The sequence below is a fragment of the Oryzias latipes genome, chromosome 9 (assembly GCF_053564925.1).
Source record: "Oryzias latipes strain Hd-rR chromosome 9, Olatipes_Hd-rR_3.1".
In the NCBI taxonomy this organism is placed as follows: Eukaryota; Metazoa; Chordata; class Actinopteri; order Beloniformes; family Adrianichthyidae; genus Oryzias; species Oryzias latipes.
Genome location: NC_136245.1, coordinates 27862140 through 27884828, shown reverse-complemented (window position 1 = coordinate 27884828; position 22689 = coordinate 27862140). Strand labels below are relative to the sequence as shown.

Here is a 22689-nt window from a genome sequence, read left to right as displayed (position 1 = left end):
TCAAAGGAACTGATTCCTCTTTAACTCTTGTGCCTTGGAGGCAGGTTAACATTGGGAGTGGGGTCATCTGGTGGTTTAGTGAATTCCGAAACCTTTTATTTTGAAATTCTGCAGCTCTGACTCCTTCAGTCTTAGGCCAGCTGTTCCATAGGAGGCCCTCAAAAACACAATAAGCCATCCAGTTTTTAAAACTTTTTTTATTGTTTTTATTTTTTTGCTCATTTTTAAATTATTTATATTATCTACAAAGTAAAAGTTTTAACTTAAAAGTTACTTATGGGTCAGATGAGAAGTGGGATCACCTCAGCCTTTAGAATTTCTTATTTTTGTCATAAATAAGGTTTCTCCGTTTCCACTTGGCTGCTGAAGTCTGTTTCTTTCACATGGAGTTCCAGGTCACTTTTAGTTTGGTTAGAAACTGGTGGTGTGGTCTGGAAACAAACGCAGCATGTAGCAGCAGCGGCGGCGGCAGCAGCAGCAGCAAACAGTAGGATTAATACTGTCTAAAAGTCGCAATATTTCCTTTTCTTCAAATCAAGGTGCAGACTAAATACTAATTCCAGTTAAATCCTCTTTACTCTGGATGTTCTCTCTCTTTTCCATCTTACGTGGCAAACAGAAAAGCTGCATTCTGTGGCCCTGACCGTGTGTGTGTGTGGGGGGGGGGCAGGCTCTCCTCAGATGCCGTCATTTCAGTAAAACTATCTTGTTAGAACTTTACTGCATTAGCTTGTTAACATTCTCTTATTGCCTAGTCTGGGAGGAGGGGGGGGGGGGGGGGGGTTCCTGATGTGAAGCTGATCTGGCAAAGATGATAAAAGAGAAGAGGCGGGGGGGGGGGGGGGGTGTCTCAGTCTCCTCTTCATGGGCTGCTGATGAAGGCTCTGGTTGAGAAGCATGATGCAGAGCAGGTCCCTTGGCTCGCTGGCGCCCTCTATCTACAGCTGCTGCTGATGAGGTTGCACTGCAAGTAAACCAAACGGGATGTAAAAATAATATTAAAAAAGAAAAAAGACATTTCAATCAATTTAATAGAGTAGGTTGACAGTGCACTGCTTAAGAAAAAAAGAAAAGGAGAATAGCATGGAAAAGAAATGTTGTAGAACCTGTAGAAGCTGCTGCATGAAGCCTGGGGCCACGCCTGAATCCACTCACTGTGGGGATGTCCACTGTCCTGGAGTTCATTATTGATTTATTTTAAATGCCGAACATGACGTCACCGATTTCCCAAAGTAAAAACCTAATAAATATGAACATTTTACGAAGACTAACTATGAATTCACTTATGTTATGTTTTTTTTTTTTTTTTTTACAGAGACTTCTTGGAAATTTCTAAGAAAGCAGTGAAGGGAATTTGGATTCAACCTAGAAAAATAAACCATCAGTTAATTTCCAGCTAAATGAAGCTGAGTTTTGAGGCATATTTTCATCCACAGGCAATAAAAACAAAAATACAAAAACACACAGAAATGTCAAATCTAGCTAAGAATTTATGAATTGATTAGGAAATACAAAGAAATGATGCCGTCTTGTTGACCTAATTGCTGCAGATACACACTAAATCCAATGCAATGATTGGCGATATAACAGAAAAAATGATGAGGCTACATAACGAGGTTTAAATCCCCATAACTCAAAACTGGTTTTCCTCGGTTGAAGGAGAGTGATGTGGACGTAAAAATCCAGATTTAGAGAATTCCCTTATTCCCTTAGTCGGCAGTTTGAAAGTCCTGCAGCTCGTTCTTTAAATAGCACCGGCTCTCTGACATGCTGCCATTTTTCAACCGTTTATGCAATCAATGCCAATACCGTTAATTCTGTAAACGGCTGAAGAATTATGGTGGTCAAAAGAATATAAACACTGAAGCCAAAGCTCCGGCGGCAGAGGGAAAAGGAGCCGGAGCTAGAACCTCTGCTCAGAACCAAAACATTGAAAACATAAAGCTCCCTCTCTCCAGGATTTGTCGTATTTTGAGTGGAAAACATCAGAGGACTTCAGTCAAATGGTAGCTGTTCACTCTACCTTGTGGATGTGCCAGGTAAGAGAAATGTGTGGTGGAAGAAACGGGGATTGGGTTCAGGGCGGTCTGGGCCATGGGTCCCTGCGGACCCCCTGGAGGACCTTGGGTGGCCATGAGCATCATGGGAGGGTGGGTGGGCCCCGGGTGGTGTGACGGCACCATCCCGGACTGCATGTGGGCCTGCAGACGAAAACGAGCACAGGGACATGAATGAGTTTGAAAGCGGGCGCTCCGACCGCCACGACACTCGCCGCTGCTGCACGCCTGCATCTTCCACACAAAGCGGCTGCGATGAACATCCCTGCAGGCGGGCGGACGTACCTGCTGCACGTGAGCGATGTGGCTGTGGTTGTAGCCGTGCTGCACCTGCTGAGGGTGGATGTAGACAGCCTGCTGGGCAGAGGGGAACGACGCCTGAGGGGACTGCGGGTTCGGGCCGGGCGTCATTGAGGGGGGCGTGGCGGCCAAAGCGGAGTACATCTGCTGCTGTGGGGGCTGGCTGGCCATGTGGAGGGCCTGGGCTGCCGCCGCTGCCGCTGCCGCACACAAACGCACAGGAGCATTGATGCAAAGCCGGACCTGAGACGTTTAGGAGGGAGGGTTCAGACGCCGAAAAATCACCTGCTGCTGCCTGTTGGTGCTGAGGATGCTGCACGGGGCTGGCGGCGGGGTGGTTCGGAGGACCTCCGTGCTGGGGAGGACCGCCCTGCTGAGCTTGGCCTGTGGGGGTGGCAGACGGCTGGGGATGCTGTGGGTGTGGGTGTAAGGTGGCACTGGGGTGAGGGTACTGCTGAGGCATTGGCCCTGCAGACACTGGGACACAGGAAGCAGAGGAGCATTCATCACTGGCTATCTGATCCTCATCATCCTCATCCTGAGTGGCTGCAGGCTGACGTACCATACATGGTGTGGGTCTGCTCATGGTACTGAGTAGTTGAGGAAGATACCAGGCTGGGTTGGCCGTGTGTCGGAGGCGCCATCATCCGAGTTCCACCCTGCATCACTGGACTGAAGACGTGCTGAGCCTGCAGGACAAACTACATTACAGCAGCTTCACAGGATGGAGCCGTAGAATCAGCAACACGTCAGGGGCGAGGGTATCTGTAAAAAGAGGAAACCCTAACCCAGGAGGGCCCAATATGTGGAAGGAAGTGGATCAAAAGTGTGTGAAAAGTAGATCAAGGGATAGGTTTAACTAAGACTTTTTTATTTTATATTACTCTTCATGTTTAAAATAAATCTAATCTAGAAAAATATTGAAAATAACCAAAACTATATCTTTGAAAATGTGCAGTCAGCAAATCGTAGGTCACTTGATCGACATGCACAACAGCCAATAGGATATCCTCTGACGCATTAGTCACTGCACATGCGTGTTCCCAGTAGACTGAGCGCCACGCTTCGCTTTTCTACCTCCTAACCTTCAGAAGGTAGGTCAGCTGTCATTCAAACAGAACGTTTCTGTTGACACGACATCAACAAGCACACGAGCCCAATTCAAGGCGCTGTGGAAGGAGAAATGACAGAGGAACTTTTATCATGTTGGAATCTGACATTTTCATCTAAATTTACCACTTGAATTCAAAATAACCGTCTGATTCCCTTTCAAATCTGCTTTTCAAGTACATAAATATAAACATTCCAAGTTATGATTTTATAATCTAGTGAGTGTGTGTAGATCTTTTGGTCGTTGCAATCCAAAACAGTTTGCCTGAAACCGTCCAGCCGTCAGTCCTGAGCAGCTGCAGGGGCAGACAGCGCGGCCGGCTGTGCGGTTCGTCTTGCCTGTGACTGGTAGTGGGGCATCTGCTGCACCAGCGGCTGGCTGGTGAACTGCTGTGGACTGCAGGTGAAGTACTGGGCAGAGTAGGCTTGGCTCGGCGCTACAATCTGGGGGCCCGGTGCCGTTGCTGGGTGCATCATGGTGGGGGTACCAGGCGGGTGGTGCTGGTCTGACCTCTGCTGGCCCATGTTAGGTACTGAAGGGAGAAAATCAATCAACAGGCACATGTGACATCATCAGCGAGTGCTAAAGAGAACACCGTCACCTATTGTTCTTTAAAGACCCACTGCCATGAAAATGGTTTTTTGTAGCATTTCTCTGATGATGGAGGACATTTATTAAGAAAATTAAGCACAAAATTGCATTTGAGTATTTCTTTATTCAAATCGTTGTGAATCAGGAGCAGACAAATAAATGCCGTTTAAAAAAAAAGTTTATTTGGGACGTAGAAAATATGCTGGGTGAGCTACAAGCTTCTCAGCAATGACAACATGGGCGGGGTCAACGGTCCCACCCACAACTCAGTCTAATATCCAATGACCTTCTGCAGAAACTGTCCTAGAAAACGAAATGACTAAAAATGACAATCTGGGAACGCTTAACAAAAGATAATTGGAGTGGAACTTTAACTAAATAACTGCAGAAAACAGCAACGGCTATGTCGCTCCTGACAGGAAAGTTGATTTTTCAGTAGATTTTCAGATTTTAGGTTTCCAAGTTATTGCAAGATTAATTTATGCCGTTGTTGTTCGTTATTTTTTTTTACTATCCTCTTAGTCAAAATGATGTGCCGGTTTGGGTAAAGCAGTGGGATGATGGGTAAAATCTTAGACCAATGCTGTGACCATGTCCATCAAATCAGCAGAAACACCTCATTCTTTTCCATGCAAAACCATAACCCTGAAATGGAATTGATATAAAAATCTGATCTTGGGGTAAAAAACAAAACAAAAGAGCCTTTCTCAGCCAGAAGGAGCTGAAAGCATGAAAAAGGATAGAAGAAGAAGAAAAAGAGGACAAAAAGCAACAGGCATTCTCACCTTTACCTGGTCTGTAGGGTTTAGACTGGCTGACTGTCATGTGAGGCATCTGAACCTGGTACATGGCTGGAGACTGGAGGGAAGACAGCAGGTGAAGACACAAGTCTGAGCATTGATCAATCATGTTCTCTGGACTTCAAATGGGTCACGTTCTAATCATTCTAATCATTACTGTTCAGATATTTCACACATTTATCTTTGAGTGGCTTTGCCAGCTAATCCCTCCTCTTATAAAACATTACAATAATCATAAAGAATAAGCAAAAAGCTCGTTTTTTTTTTTCTTTACTGGGGGGAACATGCACAGAGTATAAATAATGGATTTGAACCCAAAGTCTGCTCAGAACGTCTCCATAACATCATGCAAGTCCATCACAGAAATACTGCACCAGGAACAACCAGGCGTACATTCACTTTAGCTTGCAGACACGTCTTTGGTCGACAGAAACAAAACGTGGCGTTCAGGGCCACTCAATTGCAATAAGAAGTTGGCAAACCAACATCTGATGGATATTTAACAAGCAAGCAAAACATTTCAGTGTCGATTAGGGTTCAAAAGAAAAACGGGGGGTAAAAAGAAAGAAAAAAAAATCTAGAAAAATGCACAAACCTTCCATATTATGCTTTTCTAATGGAGCGAGAGAGACAGGAGGAGGGGGAGAAAAGGGAAGAAGAACCACTCTGGTTATGTATCGTCTGAATCTGATGTTGGATCACCAAGTTGTTCTTAAAGCAACACATTTAAAAAACTTTCATGAAAAAACAAAGTTGTAAAAACACTATGAGAAGTCTTCACAGTTTGTCACTTTTTAAAGCATAAAACATCCATAAATTCATATTCAGTTTACTTTTAGGAGTGAAAACAGATGATAAAGGACTCATGCATCCAAACACAGAACCTTTGTGAAAAAAAATCATCACATCATACGGAAGAAAACAAGTTAGCTTTCATTAAACCTGCCTTTCATGCTAACTCAGTGTTAGGTTTATGGCGATCTGAACTCAACAGCAGTAAAGCGCCCCCAGGTGGATCATTTGAGAATGCGGGCGAGTCTCACCTGAACTCCAGGACTGACAGGTGTGAGCGGATACATCTGAGGGAAGCAGACTGGCTGCCCGTACACAGTCTGAGGAGGAGGGACCACGATGGAGGGGCTGGGCTGGCCCTGGGGCCGGGGGGGTGTGGGGGTGTTGGCGGGTTTGGGCTAATAAAAGGCAGACAGGAACACAGAACGATAAGCAGAAACCTCAGATTATCATCAGATTCCATTGAAACAGCGACCTTGATCTGACCTTCTCCAAACAACCGTTTAAGGACTCACAGCACTGCAAGCTGCTCAATAAAAGAAACAGCAGCTGCAAAAATCAAGGGTCTAAACCAGGGGTCGGGAACCTATGGCTCGCGAGCCATATATGGCTCTTTTGATGGTCACATGTGGCTCGCAGACAAATCTTTAATTATAGTTTTTTTTTTTTTTCATTAGACCAGTCCTTCTCGGGCGCGATGCGATGCAAGAGGCGCGCAGTAGTAGCGGTGCTTGGAGAGAGAAATCTGCGCCAGCGCTATCAGTTACTATTATCTATTATTTCACAGAGTTTGTACCAGCTGGAAACCTGTGAATTGACGCGCCTAAAACTACGCGCTCCCGTCTCTGAGAAAGAGCGCGCAGATGCGGGGACGGGATGTGTGAGGGAGAAAGCAGAGGGTGGGGCTGAGGTGTTGTGGGGACAGGCAGCAGGTGAATCGCGCAGGGATTGTAAAAACGTAAAACCCGCTTCCCGTCACTCACTGCAGCGTGTGAGTGTGTGTTTGGCTCCGCGTCTGCATGTGATAAGAATGTCTCACATCTACAGAACATTCAGACCTACGATCACGTTTAAAGCCTCAACGCCTGAACGAAGCAGAAACTCACCACGTATCAACCAGACTAGACCATCAGCAAAACTACCACGAGAAATACTCAGCATTTATTAGCAACAGAATAACAATGTTATTAAAAAGAATCCACAGACTTATTGTACTTTAAAAATGTTGAAATTAAATCAAATGCACACATTCATTTGTGTATTTAGTTTTAAACAAATTGTCGCGGACTGAGTAGGATGGCTGTTGGGCCGCGTTAAAAGTTCTGGAGTTCATTGAACGCGTCAAGCAGAGATCTAATTGGCCCTCAGTTCTGTCGCTCAGCCTGTTGTTAGGTAGTTTGGACCAATGGGGTTCAGCTATGGGCCGAATAAGGAAATGGGAGGGGCTGGAGCGGGAGCAGGGGAATATAAAGTTGGGAGAAGCGCTCTCGTGTCGGCGGGAGAGATTCAGGAGTTGCTGAATTAATTGAACGGCGTTTGTTGCGGTCTGCAGTAACCAGAATAAAGAACTTTAAAAGAGGTTAAGTCTCCGTGCCTCAGTGTGGGGAAGGGACACTACATTATTGTATGGCTCTTTCGAAATTACATTTCAAAATATGTGGCATTTATGGCTCTCTTGGCCAAAAAGGTTCCCGACCCCTGGTCTAAACGTTTGAATCCATCTGTGGATGCGGAGGTTTATAGATCTCTGCACTCTCAAGCTGTGTTGAAACTTAACGTCACACAGACAAGTGACTGACATGGTTTGTTGTGACAAACCTCTAATTTTTACCTTTAGTGTCAGGAAACCATCGTTGTTTTCTTTTACCTTTCTCTTTCATGCTACATGATCAAATATTCCTCATTTTTTATGACCATGTTGTGTAACCACGAAGAATTTAAGGCAGCGGTTCGGATGTAGATCTCCATAGCAACAAACTGAAGCTGCGTTCACACCGAACGCTGCCTCCAGTCAAGCCCATGAAGACTCATTCAAAGGTGCTGCGACGTGCTCTGAGCGTCAGGCGCGCCGTTCTAGTAGCAGCCCTTTTGGGGCGCCACAGGAACTCCGCTTTGGCCCGTGACGTTACATTGGCAGCACAATCAGTGGGTGGAGTCTAAACCAAACATGGAAGAGAATCTTGTTCTCCTGAACTTTATGATATATTTTTTTACTTTTATTAAGATGATAAAAAAAATTTCCTCTAATTTTCGAATCGTCGGACAGAAAGTTGTCAAACTGGGGCCACAGCGAGAAATAAGTACCGCTGAAAATCGGCCGTCATTCAGATGGCGAGGCTCACCGTACTGGGAGAGTCTCTGAATGATCTCATCAACCCCGATTAAAGACGTGATCTGACACTATCTGGATCTCTTCAAAATCTCTAAACATCATCATCAGGTTGTTTCTATTTGGATGTTATTGATGGTGGTTATGTGGGATCCGTCTAATTCCTGGTTGTGAGCTGCTGCAGGATGACACTGACCTGACTGTTGAACCTGGGCTTGAACTCGTTAGCATTTGGGTTCAGAGTTGATTTTCGTACTTGACTGCAGAAAAATAAAAAGAGCAGAATTTCATTTTTCCATTAAAGGGCCAGTCCAGAAACTATTTTTTTATTTGGCAACTTAAATTTCAAGCATATTTTGAAGAAAAATACAGTTCTGTATTGCAAGATCTAAAGGAAACTTTTTTCATTTGGTTTTAAAAAAGGATCTAATCGGTAGAGAAACTTGAGGTTTACCACATGACAGAATATGTTTTACAACAGGAACATAAGCCATTCTTCTAAACTCACTCTTGTACTGCCTCCTTTTTCTCCTCCTTGTCCTCGTGTTTGGATCCGCTCAGTGTAGACGTCTGAACTCCTTGGGACGTCACATCCAGGCCCGTCCTCTTGGCGTCTGCTGCTGAAGGAGATGGAGAAAGGGCAGCAGGGCTATCCGGTTTACTAGCGTTTGTACTGGTAGTGGGGGGAACCGGCGCAGCCTCCGAAGCTTGAGCAGAATTCCCTGCACCATTATCCTCGGCAGCGTCCCGTCCCGCTGCGGACGCTTTGTCTAGAGGAAGATCTTTCGGCTTTTCGGCTGGATCTCTGACAGGTTTGGTGTTCACTTCAAAACTTGTGTCTGAGTTTGAACTAGACTGAAGCTGGAAAACACATGAAGACGTTAGTTAAGGAGAAACTCTTGGGTTCTCAAGAAATGTAATAAAATTTTAATTTTTGTGTCATGATTGACAGGCTTACCTTAAAATCTACACTAAATTTCTTCAGATTATCTATTTGTTTCCTGTGGTCTGATGGCATTGAAGGAGGTCCTGGCATTGAAGGTAGAAAAACCAATGAAAACTTTTATCTATTGACACTAAGATATACAATAATTATAACGTGTCACCAATGCAAGATCATGGTTTGTGGTGGCTTAATGTGAATTCTAATAGAAGCTAAGCGTGATTGCAATGAGTGGTTATTTGGTACTGGGTCGCAGAGAAACTTACATTTTAACCTTTTTATTTATGATCTGAATCTGAAGGCGTTTTATTTTGAAAAATGATCAGATTTTTTCCACCAAATTAGTCAATGACTCACTCGTGTCTTAAATATATCTGCTACCTTCCTAAAGAGGCTGCTCCGAACAATAAATTTAAAAAAAACCTAAGCTAACCAAATAAAAAACAAATACAGAAAAGAGCCAGTGAGGAAACAGAAGAACAGCCTTCGACGGACAGTGCTCCCTCGCCTTTTACCAGTTCGCTTTTCACCGTCTTTTGTGCAGTTTTAAATGTAGACATTGTTAATCAATCTTCCCCGTGCCGTCTCTCCTGTACAGAATGCGCTTAGCTTGCCAAATCTACATACATTTTCATTCACAAGTTTTTATTCTATAATGCTGGGCTAATGTTTTATGAAGGTTTAAACTTTAAGAGTTTAAACTGGAGAGAAAAAGGTCTGCCTGAGACAAGAGTATAAAATGTGTAGTGAGGGGTTTTACAGCCTTAAAAAAACATAAAATAAAGACGACTACTATTTCACCTATAACGTAAATGCCACAACAAATGAGGTAACACTGTACTCACAATGTGGATTTATTGCGACTGTTTGCTTTACATAATATCTAAAGACGCAGAGACTTTCTAATGTTACGAGGATGTTGCTAATAAAGTTGCAAACTTTATTGATTCACATCTATTATTATATTTAGAAAATACCAGTCCGTGACGGTCGTCTCGTTTTATTTGGGGTGGTTTTATTTTTTGTTGCACCTCAAAAGTCAGATGAGAGTGAAGTTGGAACCCGGTTTTAAGGTTCCACTTTGACGGTTAATGGATAATTTTTTTACATTTGAATTGACCAATGCAAAACCTAGTGTACAAATGAAGCTGCGTAAATCAGCTGCAGATACTTTACAGAAGATAAAGATCAACTTTTCCCTCAAAAGTTAAGGGAACCAAAAGCTAAAAATCAAATCAGACACCAACTTCAGGCTCGTACAGACCAGCACATGAAAATATTGTCTGACATTAAATCGATCTGTGGCCTGAAAGAGATTGGGAAGCCCTGATTCCAATGACTGCTTTGACAGAGTGCAGATGTACACATACCTTTACAGACCCCTCTATTAATACTAGGTGAACTGTCCAGGGACTTGATGATGTCCTTGTTTGCTGACGGGGGTGTCTGTCTCGTCTCCTGGACGCGACATTCTTTAGCTGAGCAGAAACATTTGACATTTTTTAAGCCCAAAAAGAAGAGCAAGTCTTTTGAATTTGTGCTCAAAGTGTTGGGAAACTTTGATCCTACCATCTCCTGTTGGAGACGTGACCATACTTGGGGTGGGGCTAGCAGTTGTGGGTGAAGAGGCGGATGTCAGCGCTTCAGTCTGGGGCGAGGGGAGGGAGGAGGAGCCGGGGGAGCTCCCCCCCATACTGTTTTGTCGGGGTGAACGAGGTCGGTGAGCTTAGAAAGAGATGGAACGTCAAATGTTTCTGTTGGAAATCAAACCTGCGCCTACAAACCACAACCAAGAGCACCAAAGTCTTTACGAATGTTTGAGGGTTTTTTAAACTCCATCATATTACATACAGCTAGAAATCAAAAAATGTTTACTTTATGGTGGTACTAAATCTATGCACAGTGTTTAAAACTGTTTTTTAGTGTTTTTTTTTGTTGTTTTATTACTACAACGGTTGTTTTTGTGTGTACGTTTACTTATCTATTTATTTTGTCTAATTTAAATTTCACCTTGTCGTGCAGATATTATTCTGTTTGTTTTTAATGTTTGTACTCTTAATCCTGTAAAAATACTGGTCACTCTACTAGTCACTTCACTTTATTAGTCACTTTACTTTTGCTTGAATGTCACTTTTGCTGTTTTTGGATGTCTGTTTTTTTGCTGCTGCAGAAAAAAAATAATTTCCCTATCGTGGGATTATTAAAGTCTATCTAATCTAATCTAATCTACCGTAACCTAAAATGGTTCATTCACCCATGTTTCAACACGACACGCCCCGTCACAAAACTCCATATATGGACAATGAAAACCTTCATTGGGTCGGTAAATAAAGTCGGTTAATAGAGTTCTGTCAGAGGAAGGACCAGCATGCCTTTCAGTCGTCTCTCGTGGTGTAATGCAATGTTTGATCAGGGTTTGTGGAGTCGACCACAAAAACACTGCAGCTGCGTAACTGCAGCTCCACAGATAAACTGCAGCTGTCATGAATGTCTTGGTCTGATAAGCTGAGGGCAGCTAATCGGAAGTTAACTGATGTGTCAACTGATTACCTCCAGTCCATTTTTAATGCCTAGCATTTAAATATATTCATTTTTACTTGATTTACTGACAAAAGAAAGAAGAAGAAGAAAAAAAAGCATATAAAGCAATTTATGTTTGTCTAAACCTTGTCCCCAATTAAGGAAATCTGCTTTGATAACAAAAGAAAATAAATATTTCAGCTAATTTAAAAGTTAAAAATCAATTTCAAAAACAAAATATTTACCTCCACTGACTACCGAGGACCAGGTTCCTTCAGAAGAGTTGTTCCTGTTGGGTGGACCGCTTGGCGCCTCTCCTGGTGAATTGTGGGAAATCAAGTCCACTCCGGGGGGCATTCCACTGATTCGAGAGGGGGGCACTCTGTGAGAACGAGGGGTGCGCTGGGATTTTGGAGACATCCTGGGAGGGCCTGCAGATAAAGTAAGCATGCCTTCATAAGCAGACAGTGAGAAGTATAAATGTTATTTTGATCATTGTAAAAGTTTATTTCAATAACAGTAACAGTTAAACCCCAACGGTATGCAGCTTTTGAATCTTAAGGATGCGTTTCAGTGTCACTTTTAAAGTGGTGAAATGGATGTTAATAAACAGAAACTGATCTTGTGATAATTGAAAAACCAAAAGACACTTCAAATCAAAGGAGGACAGACACAGAAAATGGGGAAAAAAAGTGAGACAAAATATTGGACTAAAAAAAGAAAAAGACAGTAATGCTTTAAGAATGGGGCAAATTTTATACTTAAATCTTTTTATTTAGCTCACAGGATTCAGTATCAAATAAACGAAAGTCTAAACTGTTATACATTGTTGTATCGAGTGCATGTTCTCCATTGCCTTTTGTGTATTCTTTTAAATTTGTATGTATTATTTATGAAGTTAGAAGCATCAAGCTCTAAATTATTCATCCCACCATTTCTAAACAGTGATTATGAGATGCAGCTGCTCAAGGTCATTTGGTCCAAACACTGTCCTGTTACCAGATTACATCTGTGGAACCAATGTAAGGACTGAAATATTTCCCAGTTTACTTCGGTTTCCATGGTGAGTTACTGCCTGTATCCTGCTGACTTATTCCACAGCTTTCAAGAAAACATAGAAAATCGGCCATTTATTAGTAAAATAAATGACAATTGAGGTTCCTTCTCAAGGTTATGAACATCTTTCAAAAACTGGATCCAAGATGGTAAGAAAAGTTTAAAAGTGCGACAGAGTGTTAAATTTGGATCAAACCAAAACTATATTGAGGTCTGAGAAGAACATGTTGACTTTGACTAGTCTGACAGTCAGACACATTTCCAATGTACGCCAGGAGTGCAAATGAGTAGCTAGTGATGGTCTTGTAGAGACATTTTTGGGGGGGGGGGGGGGGGGGGGGGGGGGGGGGAATGGAAAAAATATTTTTTAAATATAAAAATGTAATGCCAAAGCTTATTAAATTTCCATCTTCATAGACATTTTCAATCCAGTGACCTGCAAATGCAGAAACAAAGTAAACAAAAACTACTAATAATGGACTTTCAAACTTCTGAAAGTATCATTTTAGTGTTAAATATCTCACTGACAACCTCACGAGGCTGTACAGTAGTGGGTTTTATCGATTAAAAGTCTGATAAGTGAGCCCTGCTTTGCTGCAAACAAGGTGAGAAACTGGTGACTTTGCATTTTGCACCTTTGTTAGGCAGAAAGCACAGAAACAGCACAACACCTTGATGCACCCACATGCCAAGATGAAACTGCCTGTATGACTGACAAAGGGTCAGCCTTAAGCACTTCCAATTGGATTCATTCGGTAGGGCGTAAAGCAAACACAGGTAAACACTTTTTTTTGGGTTAATCTGTCAAAAATCTGACCCCAAATCAGTCTGAGAAAGCAATTTCACCACTTCTGTTTGACATTAGACCTGGGCAAATGTGTTTATGAAAGTAGTTTTTCCACTGTATTTATTCCTTTTTGTAACCGTTCTGTTGTTTTTTTAGAGCGTGACAACTTCAATCCCTCAACTTTCATGGAGTCTTTGCCCAGGTCTGCTCCACAATCATGTGGATACCTTCTGAAGACATGCGTTTGGGCAGAGTGGAGGCTGGCGACGTGGGCCCATGGTGAGAAAAGGAGGATGAAGAGGAAGAATAGGAGGGATGGGACGAATGAGAGGAAGGCCTGGAAGGTCGAGAGGGGGGTCTGGAGGGTGGTCTTGTGGGCGTGGTCGCCCGAGGAGGCAGAGAGGAGGGGCCAGACTGGTAACGAGAGGGGGGACGAGAGGAAGGAGACGGACAGGGTGAGGGCCAATGGGATGAACCTAAAAGAGGCAAGGACAAATGATCAAGGATGACGAACTAGCAAAAGTGGAGGCGGAGAAAGAAACAAAAAAGGTATAGCAGTAATAGAAAAAGGGAGGGTTGGCACAACTAAAGCAGAATAACATGAAATGTTTTTTCTTAAAACATTAAAGATCTGAAATAATAACTGTTATTCTTCAAAGGCTACACAAAAAAGGATAGAAAAATGACAATGTAATAAATAAGAGGTGGCCACATTTACGTCACTCCATAGAAAACATTTTTAGCATCAACTAAGAGGTTTTTTTTTTTAATAGTGTAAAAAGTAACCCCTGAACTGCAAGTTCTGCAATAAACATACCTCCGTTGACCACTCTCTGGTCTGTCCCAGAGTTGGGACTGTAGTCGTGGGGTCCCGGCCGAGGAGCTGAAGGTCCAACAGAACCTTGACCCAGACGAGGAGAGTTCTGTCGCCCTGTGCTCCATGACAATGGCTCCCTGTTCCTCTGACCTGGTGGAACGTACTTGTTCTCTCTGCATTTAGATACAAAAAGACAAAACAAGAGGTTTCAGATAAACAGGAGAAGCGTTGATCTGCAGTACCCTCTCAGCTGCACACAGAGAGCCGTTTTAAAATTACAGCGTTGTGAACTATCTTAAAGATAACTTTGACAAAAACTGATTTAAAATTTTAAAGTGTGTTTTAAATTGTTTTACATTTTAGCACAAACAACAGAAAACAAATATAAGTATTAATTACAACCCAAAAAATATGAAAACTAAACCAAAACTAAACCAAAACTATAAAACAGGTCAGCTATTTTTATATTCAGGAAAAAAGAAAACTGTATTTACTTTATTTTGAACTAGAAGCACACGAAACTCCATAGATATATATACACACACACATATTTTTTTAATTACTTGTGGTTCAACAAGCAGCTGCTGGAAGTCCTGTCTGTGAAGGAACAGATTCATTACGACTTGGTTCAGTTCAGTGTAGTTTAATTTTTAGGAACTTTTCCTCCTAACAATGTATTCAGGGCCTACACAGCTTTATGGAAGTGCGTGTAGATTTAGATAACAGGCAGGTCTAGTTGCACAACCTCACATAGTTCACTTTGAGAAACTGTTCCTGCAAGGGTAAAAAAAAGATAAAAAGAACTAAAAACTATTGTACTTTTTTTTTAATCTACTGTTGAATTTCAATGGAACTTGAAGTATAGAACTACTGAAGAAGATTAACATAATAAAATCCCAACATGCTATTAACCCCCTACTAAACCTCAACGCAGAGATCTGTACATGATGATGGTTTGTGGCGTGCGTCTTGCTCTCACCTGCCAAGTGTGTGAGTCTCCCTGTCCCCTCGCACCACAGCAGTGTACTTTTCCTCCTCAGTGCGTTCATCGTTCTCCAACGCCACGCGGGCCTTGTACGAGGCGCTGGCCTCAATCTCCTCTGCCAGCTGAGCAGCACGAGCTTCTCTCTTCAGGAACTCTTCAGAGTTGTCACGCTCCAAGGGGAGTCTGGGAAACAAGATCGAATTGGTCGAGAACGGTGCACAATGTTGACAGCCAGGCTTATCTAGCATGCGTTTCCAGTGTTCCCCGCCTTGTGTTAGCAATATGTAGATGAAGAAGCAGGTCAGAGCTTACGTATATGTGGACAGGCTGCTGTCATACGTGGACAAGACTCCATACTTCTCCTCGTTGTACTTGAACATATCATTGGGATCCCATCCGTTTGACTGGTTTGAGGAGAAAGTAGAATTTCACAGAAAGGTCTAAATAAATTGCTAAAACTCTGATGTGTTTTTGTCAATATTGTGGCTAAAATAATAACTTTTGATGTACCACATGGGAGGCATCAACATTACTGTCATGCTTGTGTTCATTTTCTCACCACATCTGTATCTAGAGACTCGAGGCTGTCCGAATTGTGACCATCACCTCCATCCCAGGGCTCCAGGTCCTTCTCTTTGTGCTCTCCATTGATCCTTCCAGTGACGGCTGCATCTGTGAAGTTGTCTAATTAAAAGAAAAGGAAATCAATAGATAATACATGGCAGAGTAATTTAAGACATGGATGAATTCCAACAGTAAGTTAGGACTGAACTAATGTACTATAATCGGTAAATATTGAATCTACAGAAACATCTGCTCAGACGCTATAATATAAAATGCTGCTTAAAATTGGTTTATTTAATGTAGAACGGATTAAAGTGCAATCCAAGATAAAAACAAATAGTGAGAAGTCCCAGATTAGTTTGTGGCTTTAGAGTGTTTTGTTTTGAGCGTCAATAAAAACTGTCTTGTTTCATATTAAGTCTCATGAAGAATCTGTACTTGCATATGTATAAAATGCTTTGGCATTGACAGAGGTAACTCCAACTAATATCTACAAGGAAATGAGACTGAATCTTTGGGGTCATTCTTAGACCTGACACCGACAGTCATACAGCAGGGCTCCTTTCAAGCTTACTAGTTACTCTAGCACAACTAATCGGTCCAAGATTAAACTTCAATTTAAAGAATTCAGACAAATCAATAAGTAAATAAAAATCAAATTAATCCTAAATCCTTAATAGTTTGGTTAAAAGTGGTGCAGAGGAAATCCAACTTCAGCACCAGTAATAATGAAGATCAGTGAAAACATACAATTATGAAGGTCAGCAAAAATAAAAACAAGAAATTCTAATTCATCCAATATCATTTTTCGTTTAAAGCAGAAGGCAGCCTATAGCTGCCTATTACGTGACAAGGAAATATAGGCCTCTAAAAAGAATTTCCCTTCTTCTTTTACAAAAATAAGCATAAAAATAAAGTCACATTTGGTGACATGCTGACATGTTTGCTTACGTTTACAAGACAGCCAAAATAAAGTGAATCAGAGTTAACTGTAAATAAAAATACTTGAGAAAAGCCATAAAAAAGAAAATGATACATTACCTGTATCAGTGGACACTAAACCGGAGGAAAGAAAAGACAAATGACGTAAGAGCATGGACTCCCCCAGTGTTGTCAACAACAAAAAATAATTGGTGTATTAAAAAGGTCTACTTTAGTCTATCATTCTTCAAAACATGTTACAATAAACAACATAAAATAAGCGTATTTACTCTTTACTGAACGCTGAAAAACATGTTATACCTTTTCTAGCAAAATTGGGATCTACGTCTTTAAAAGTCACGACTACAACATCCGAAGCTTTGAAAATGATGCTTTCTACAATATCTTCTTTCCTGGGGCCGGTGGTGGGCTCTGGGCTTTTTCTGTGGGCTGCATCCAACACCAGGTCACACTGTGGGGAAAAACAAACAGTCGAATTCAGATAGATTATGAAAGAAAAGCCTGGAAAAACTGTCAAATAGTTTGGTAAAAGATAGTCAGTAAATATGCTCACACAGTCACTGCAATCATCTTTTGATCTATTGTAAAAGCGTTTCTGGTCATCTTTTGATTATCATTATGCCGTTTTAAGGTGAAATTCAAATTTAAAAAAATAAAGTGTCATTTTCTAGGACATAGTTTCTGAAGTTCATCAGAAATTCGCCTCTGAATTGTGAGCGGGGTTGCTGCTGAAGAAGTAAGCCAGCGCTCATTTTCCATGATTCATTTTGTTTAACTCCATCTCCCTCTAGCTTACAGCCCCAAGATAACATTAGCTGTGCCACAAAAATGGCGAGCAATATTGGAGCTATCGAGATGTACAGATGCCAGCTCGGACGAGGAAAACAAAGACGTAGATGGATCTCTTCGTCCTCCATCATGAGAGAAATGCCACAAGAATATGCCAAAAACAACAAAAACATCATTTTCATTGGAGTGGGTCTTTAATGGGTCAGTGCTGACAGGGTGGAGTACATTTTATTTCATTTTAATATAGGATAGAATAAATAAAAAACTAAACTAGTTGCATACTGAGGGAAGACTGAGACATCTGACCATAAACCAACAAGGGATTTGAACTCACAACTTGTCCTGCCTCCAAATGCTTACTGGCTTTGCCACTAAAAGTCATTACATGTAAATCTAATAAAGTTAGGCTTTTCTGCCCCCCCAGTTCATTTGAGAAATTTGTTCAAATCAAAGCGTATTTATTCTGTGTAGTTTTACATGCCTTGTTTTTTAAACGGCACACTGTGTTCTTTGTCCTGATTGGCTGCTGACCTTGTCAATCAATGTGTTCTGTGCAGTGTCTCTTGTACAGAATTAAACAGGAGAGATAAGTGCGAAAAAAATGTTTGTACACTTTTCTCAGATGGACACAAAGTGTGCAGTGGGGGGGGGTTTACAACCTCAAAAGATATTTATTCCTAACTTGCAGATTTTACCTACAATGGATTATTTTTAAAATGTAATTCTTGCACTAAACACGGAACACTTGCTGAGGGAAACTGGTGTGCACATATCCTGGGTCAGGGTAGTTATTCCAAAAGGTAAATCTGAAATTCTTGCAGATTATCCAGTCTTTGGTGTTTTTTACACCAAAGACTGGATTATATAATATCTATTATATTACAAACTCAGACTTTAAAAAAGAAAAAGGTCCATTCCACTATTATCTGCTCTACCATCTTTGATATTGTGCACAGTGCAGTCAGGCTGGTAGCATTTTACAAACATCAGCCAAACTCAGACTCGTTCATCTGACTGCCAACTAGAAATACAGGCATGATTTTTAAATTGGGAAAAAAATGTTCCACTGCTTCACAGTTCAGTGGCGGGGTAGCATTTAACTAAATCTGATATTGCAATGGTTTCTGGGATCCTTGCTTGTGTTCAGCCACTGACAAGTATCAATATTTCTTTCCTATTTGACTTATGCTTATTTTCATGAAACAATTTGGATCTGGTCATATAGGGAACCTGGAAAGACTTACTGATTTAAACACAAAGAGCAGCTCAGATTTAATCTGAGCTCCTATCGTTTTGAAAATCTTCCATTTTCCTAAACTTAGATTTGACCTTGAAACATCTTGTCCAATCAACGAGGTGTAACAAATGTGGCCTATCAATCCAGCTGGATTACTCTTCAACCCTCAGCTCAATTTATTTTTTTCTTTATCTGGTTTGCCGACTTTTCTTTTTTTGTGTCAACAGTGATGCTGTGAATCCTAAAAAGTAGCTTTCATGGGAATACTTCTAGCAAAAATGTGTCATCAGGAGAAGATATTAGTCAAACTTTCACCATATATTTTATATCCTTAAATGATGACATTGACCTTCATGAACATAACCCTAATCTAAGCAATAACACAGGATTTAGTCTAACTGTAATGTTAAACCACAGACCGGCTTCTGCAAGATATTAGTCCATTCCTTTTTATAGTGCATACATTTGGATTAAAAAAAACAACAACAACTAAATTCATCACATTTTCTACTTACTGCTGCATCTTATTTAACTTTTTATGTAGAAAATTGGCTTTTTTGTCAAAAAATAAATTGAAAAAGGAGCAGCACAAAAGTTGGCAATGGTATAAATTTAAATTGATAGGAAGCATTCAGATTGCTCCAATTTTTTTTTTTTTTTCAGTTCCTAAAGTCAAAAACCAAACATGGAGGAGCTGCACTCAGCTTCTATGCTCCACATATCTGGAAGAGATTTCCAGAAAGCCTTAGATCAGCTGAAACACTTAGTTTATTTAGATCCAGATAAAGACCCACCAGATCTCTGCTGCATTTGATTAGTTTGTATTCAAAAGTTGACATCCACACTGTTTATCCATGCTTCAGTTAAATGAAGTTATTTTTTAACTTTCTTCAAATCTTATTTTAATGATCTTTCTAAATATGTATTTGATTGCTTCTTTAAATGTTTTATGTTAAGCGCTTTGAGTTGTCTTTGCACATGAAATGTGCTAAACAAATAAACTTTCCTGGCCTAACAGTTACATAATATAAATGACTGAACATATCGTTGCAGTCTCAAAGTACCCCCCTACCCTCTAACCATTCTTTGCAGGGTTGACTCACCATCTAAAAAGAGCTAACAAAAACATCAACATTTAAACATTTCTGCAAATGTAAATGTCCAGTGCAGTAAAAAACAGAAAAAAGTCGAGCTTTATTCTTTTGACCCCGTGCGAAAAGTGGCATTAGCTTCTAAAAGCAAAGAATATTCAGATTCTTTTTTAAAGCTGCTATTTTTATTGACATAACACACATGCGGCCTTAGAGAGGCAGTAACATACTTAAGAAACATAAAATAAGGAAAAGTCTTTGATAATTGTACGGAAAAGTCTTTTCTGTTTAGCGTCATGCTTTACTAAATGAGCTGCAGTTTTTCATTGCTGCGGTAAAATTGTTCATCTGAACATGACATTTTTAAACAGATTGACCTTCAAAAGTTCACGAGTAATACACACAGAATTTATGGAAGGAATAATGCCCCCCCCCCCCCCACTCTACTCTGGTATCTTAATCTGTTATTAGGTATGTGCAGAAAATAGTTACAATGGAACTTTATCATGTTTCCTGCTCTTTACTTACCTCTGGACCGTACGTCTTAAATACGCCTTCGTACACAGAACCGTTTTTCACCTCCAGCTCACACTTTGTCCCCTGCAAAAGGCAATTTTGTTAATGTATGCAGCAACTGTTTATTCAATTAATTTCATTATTTTAAACAAAACAAAAAAGGAACTTCAAATGGATTTGTCACAGAATAAACAAAAAAAAAAGGATCAATCTTATCTTTGTTTATATAATCAACTGTTTCCTTACAAACATTCCTAAGGTTTAAAAACACAGCATGAGTCCAAACAAAAAACTCCAACACTACTATTACTCTGTGAGCTACAGTAATATATTTGTGGTTATTTTCTTTACAATATGTTCGACTTGTGCTTTATTAGTAGGAAATATTAGAAACAAAATAGAAAGACAGTTATTGCAATTAACTCAGGATATTAAGGTCAACTTACCACCACTGAAGTCAAAACGTGGACCATCCTCATATTTGCATAAACACCACTGAAAATGACCTAAAAAAAGAAAGAAAGAAAGAAAGAAAGAAAGAAAGAAAGAAAGAAAGAAAGAAAGAAAGAAAGAAAGAAAGAAAGAAAGAAAGAAAGAAAGAAAATGCACATAATCTGCTGCTCACAATTTGCTGATAAATAAACAGTAGGTCACATCCGAATGACATCCACAAAACATCAGTTCACTTTGGAATAAAGCACAAAATATGCTTTTATTAACCTGAGCTTTTCTGACTCATGGCTACTTTTAAACACAAACTTGTGTTTCACCAATACATTCAAAACACTTGCAGGTAACAGATGCATGTTAACCAGCATGCATACATACATATTAATATGATTTTTTTAAAGAATTATTGGTAACTTACAGCTGCAGGACCTTTACCACCGTGTCTTCCCCTGAGGAAAAAAAATATTTCTATATTGCTGACAAACTTTCTTACAATTGATGCATTCTACAATAAAGATTGCATGTTCTGACTGGGTAAACTCTACAAAACAGCTCTGTACGTGAAAGAAAATGCCATGATCGTTGACACAATAAAATGTCCCATTTCAATCCAAAAAAAAAAAAAAAACATTTCTGGGTGGGCCATTCTAAACCGCCGGGGTTACATAGAGCATGCGAGGTGAAAGGGACGTTTAGATGCACATTTTATATGCACATTCATATGGTTTGTTTTTTTTAAATCCGTGTATAACTAGAAAAAGTCGAAACATTGCTGAACATTAGCGGTTAGGCCTCGCTAGCCGAGCTGCAAAACGTTTTACCTGATGACCAGAGCATGACGCAAGGCCCGCATTTCATTCTCTGACACGCACAAATTTTACCATTTAGCATGTATGTCATCTCTTCAAACTAAAACCGTCTAAAGTGATTATATGTATTTACTGAATAGAGGTCACAGATACCTTTAGTAAAATTTATTTTTACAATGAATTTTGATATTATTACTGACCTGCCCAGATTCTGTCTTCCACCGCCGCTTCCCCCGGCACCGGAGGCGGCCCCACCACCAGCGGTGTTACCACCGCCGGGCTTGCTGCGATTTCCACCGGTCTTCAATGACATAATGATCCCATAAAAAACAAAGTCTTAAAATGACAACTTTCAGACGTGAATTTCCTCGGTGACAGCTTGCCAACGTGCTAGCAGGCTAATGTCAACGTGAATGTTATGCTAAGACGCTTGCTAACTAACTCCGGTGCACAGTTGCTCCCTCAAATTAGCAATCTGTACAAATATTTTTAAAACAGGAAAAAAAAACAAGTTTTAAAAAGACGACGCGCTCCTGAAATCCCCCCAAAAAACGTTACGCCACTTGTCAATTTTTTATGAAACCCTAAAAAAAGATTTAATTTTTTTTTTTCTAAATACGTTCACAGCTAGCTTGGGCTCTTTCCGTTGCTAACAGTGAAAAGACCAAAACAGTCTGAGAGAGACAAAAACCGGCGGAGGGATATAGGAAAGGCGTAACGGCGTATCACATTAGTTTCAATCATTTATAAAAACGTACATGACTGCATTCATTTAACTAAACATATAAATGTAATATTTATCAACAAAAAAAAAAGAAAATTATAAACATACAATTGTCTGTTTATTTTTTATTTATTTATTTTTTTTCAATTTACAACTGCACATTGGCACTATTTTCAGGAAGTCCATTAGTTTTACATGGATGTTTCATGGGATCCACGTGAGCTGGTTTCTGTCTGTATGGAATCAAACAACACCTTGGACACAATAAGTGATGGATGGGTTATAATGTTAATTACTATTTTCTGCAAACGTCCGACTTTTATTCATATTTTTGTGGGTGGGAAAGAAAACCCTACATTTTCTAACTCATGATCCATTCATTTATTTATTTTTTCACGCCTGATTTCTTATTTTAGCACATTTTTATTTAATTGTATACTATAAGAAAAAAATACATTTTACTTACCAACAATCCGCTT

The 22689-nt window shown here is 40.4% G+C and overlaps 1 protein-coding gene across 22 annotated transcripts; it reads right to left on the bottom strand.

Annotated features, from left to right (window-relative positions):
* Positions 1-179: 179 nt before the first annotated feature.
* On the bottom strand, positions 180-22163 carry atxn2 (ataxin 2). Of its 22 annotated transcripts, XM_023958311.2 has the most exons (27): positions 21687-22163; positions 21096-21126; positions 20674-20733; positions 20240-20311; positions 16895-17045; positions 16694-16708; positions 15648-15772; positions 15401-15492; positions 15083-15271; positions 14104-14276; positions 13514-13762; positions 11689-11874; positions 10493-10648; positions 10294-10401; positions 8939-9009; positions 8489-8841; positions 8177-8240; positions 5903-6049; positions 5455-5472; positions 4845-4917; positions 3807-4000; positions 2920-3046; positions 2643-2834; positions 2343-2557; positions 2024-2201; positions 1107-1174; positions 180-964 (listed from the first exon to the last, which is right to left on the bottom strand). In XM_023958311.2, the coding sequence occupies exons 1-26, from the start codon at positions 21797-21799 to the stop codon at positions 1152-1154; spliced, it is 3375 nt and encodes a 1124-aa protein (XP_023814079.1). In that variant the 5' UTR covers positions 21800-22163; the 3' UTR covers positions 180-964; positions 1107-1151. The 22 variants fall into 22 exon arrangements, with proteins under 22 accessions (XP_023814079.1, XP_023814077.1, XP_078809295.1 ...); XM_023958309.2 differs by lacking the exon at positions 1107-1174; XM_078953169.1 differs by lacking the exon at positions 1107-1174 and having other exon boundaries at positions 4851-4917.
* Positions 22164-22689: the final 526 nt, after the last annotated feature.

What these genes read in the sequence shown, in the direction of transcription:
- atxn2 (XM_023958305.2), bottom strand. Translation starts at nt 21,799, where the DNA reads ATGTCATTGAAGACCGGTGGAAATCGCAGCAAGCCCGGCGGTGGTAAC. An exon ending in TTAAGACGTACGGTCCAGAG is followed by an intron (nt 17,046 to 20,239) that starts GTAAGTAAAGAG and finishes TTTTCCCCACAG; the next exon opens with TGTGACCTGGTGTTGGATGC. An exon ending in ACCCTACAGACCAGGTAAAG is followed by an intron (nt 4,001 to 4,844) that starts GTGAGAATGCCT and finishes TTCTCCCTTCAG; the next exon opens with TACCTAACATGGGCCAGCAG.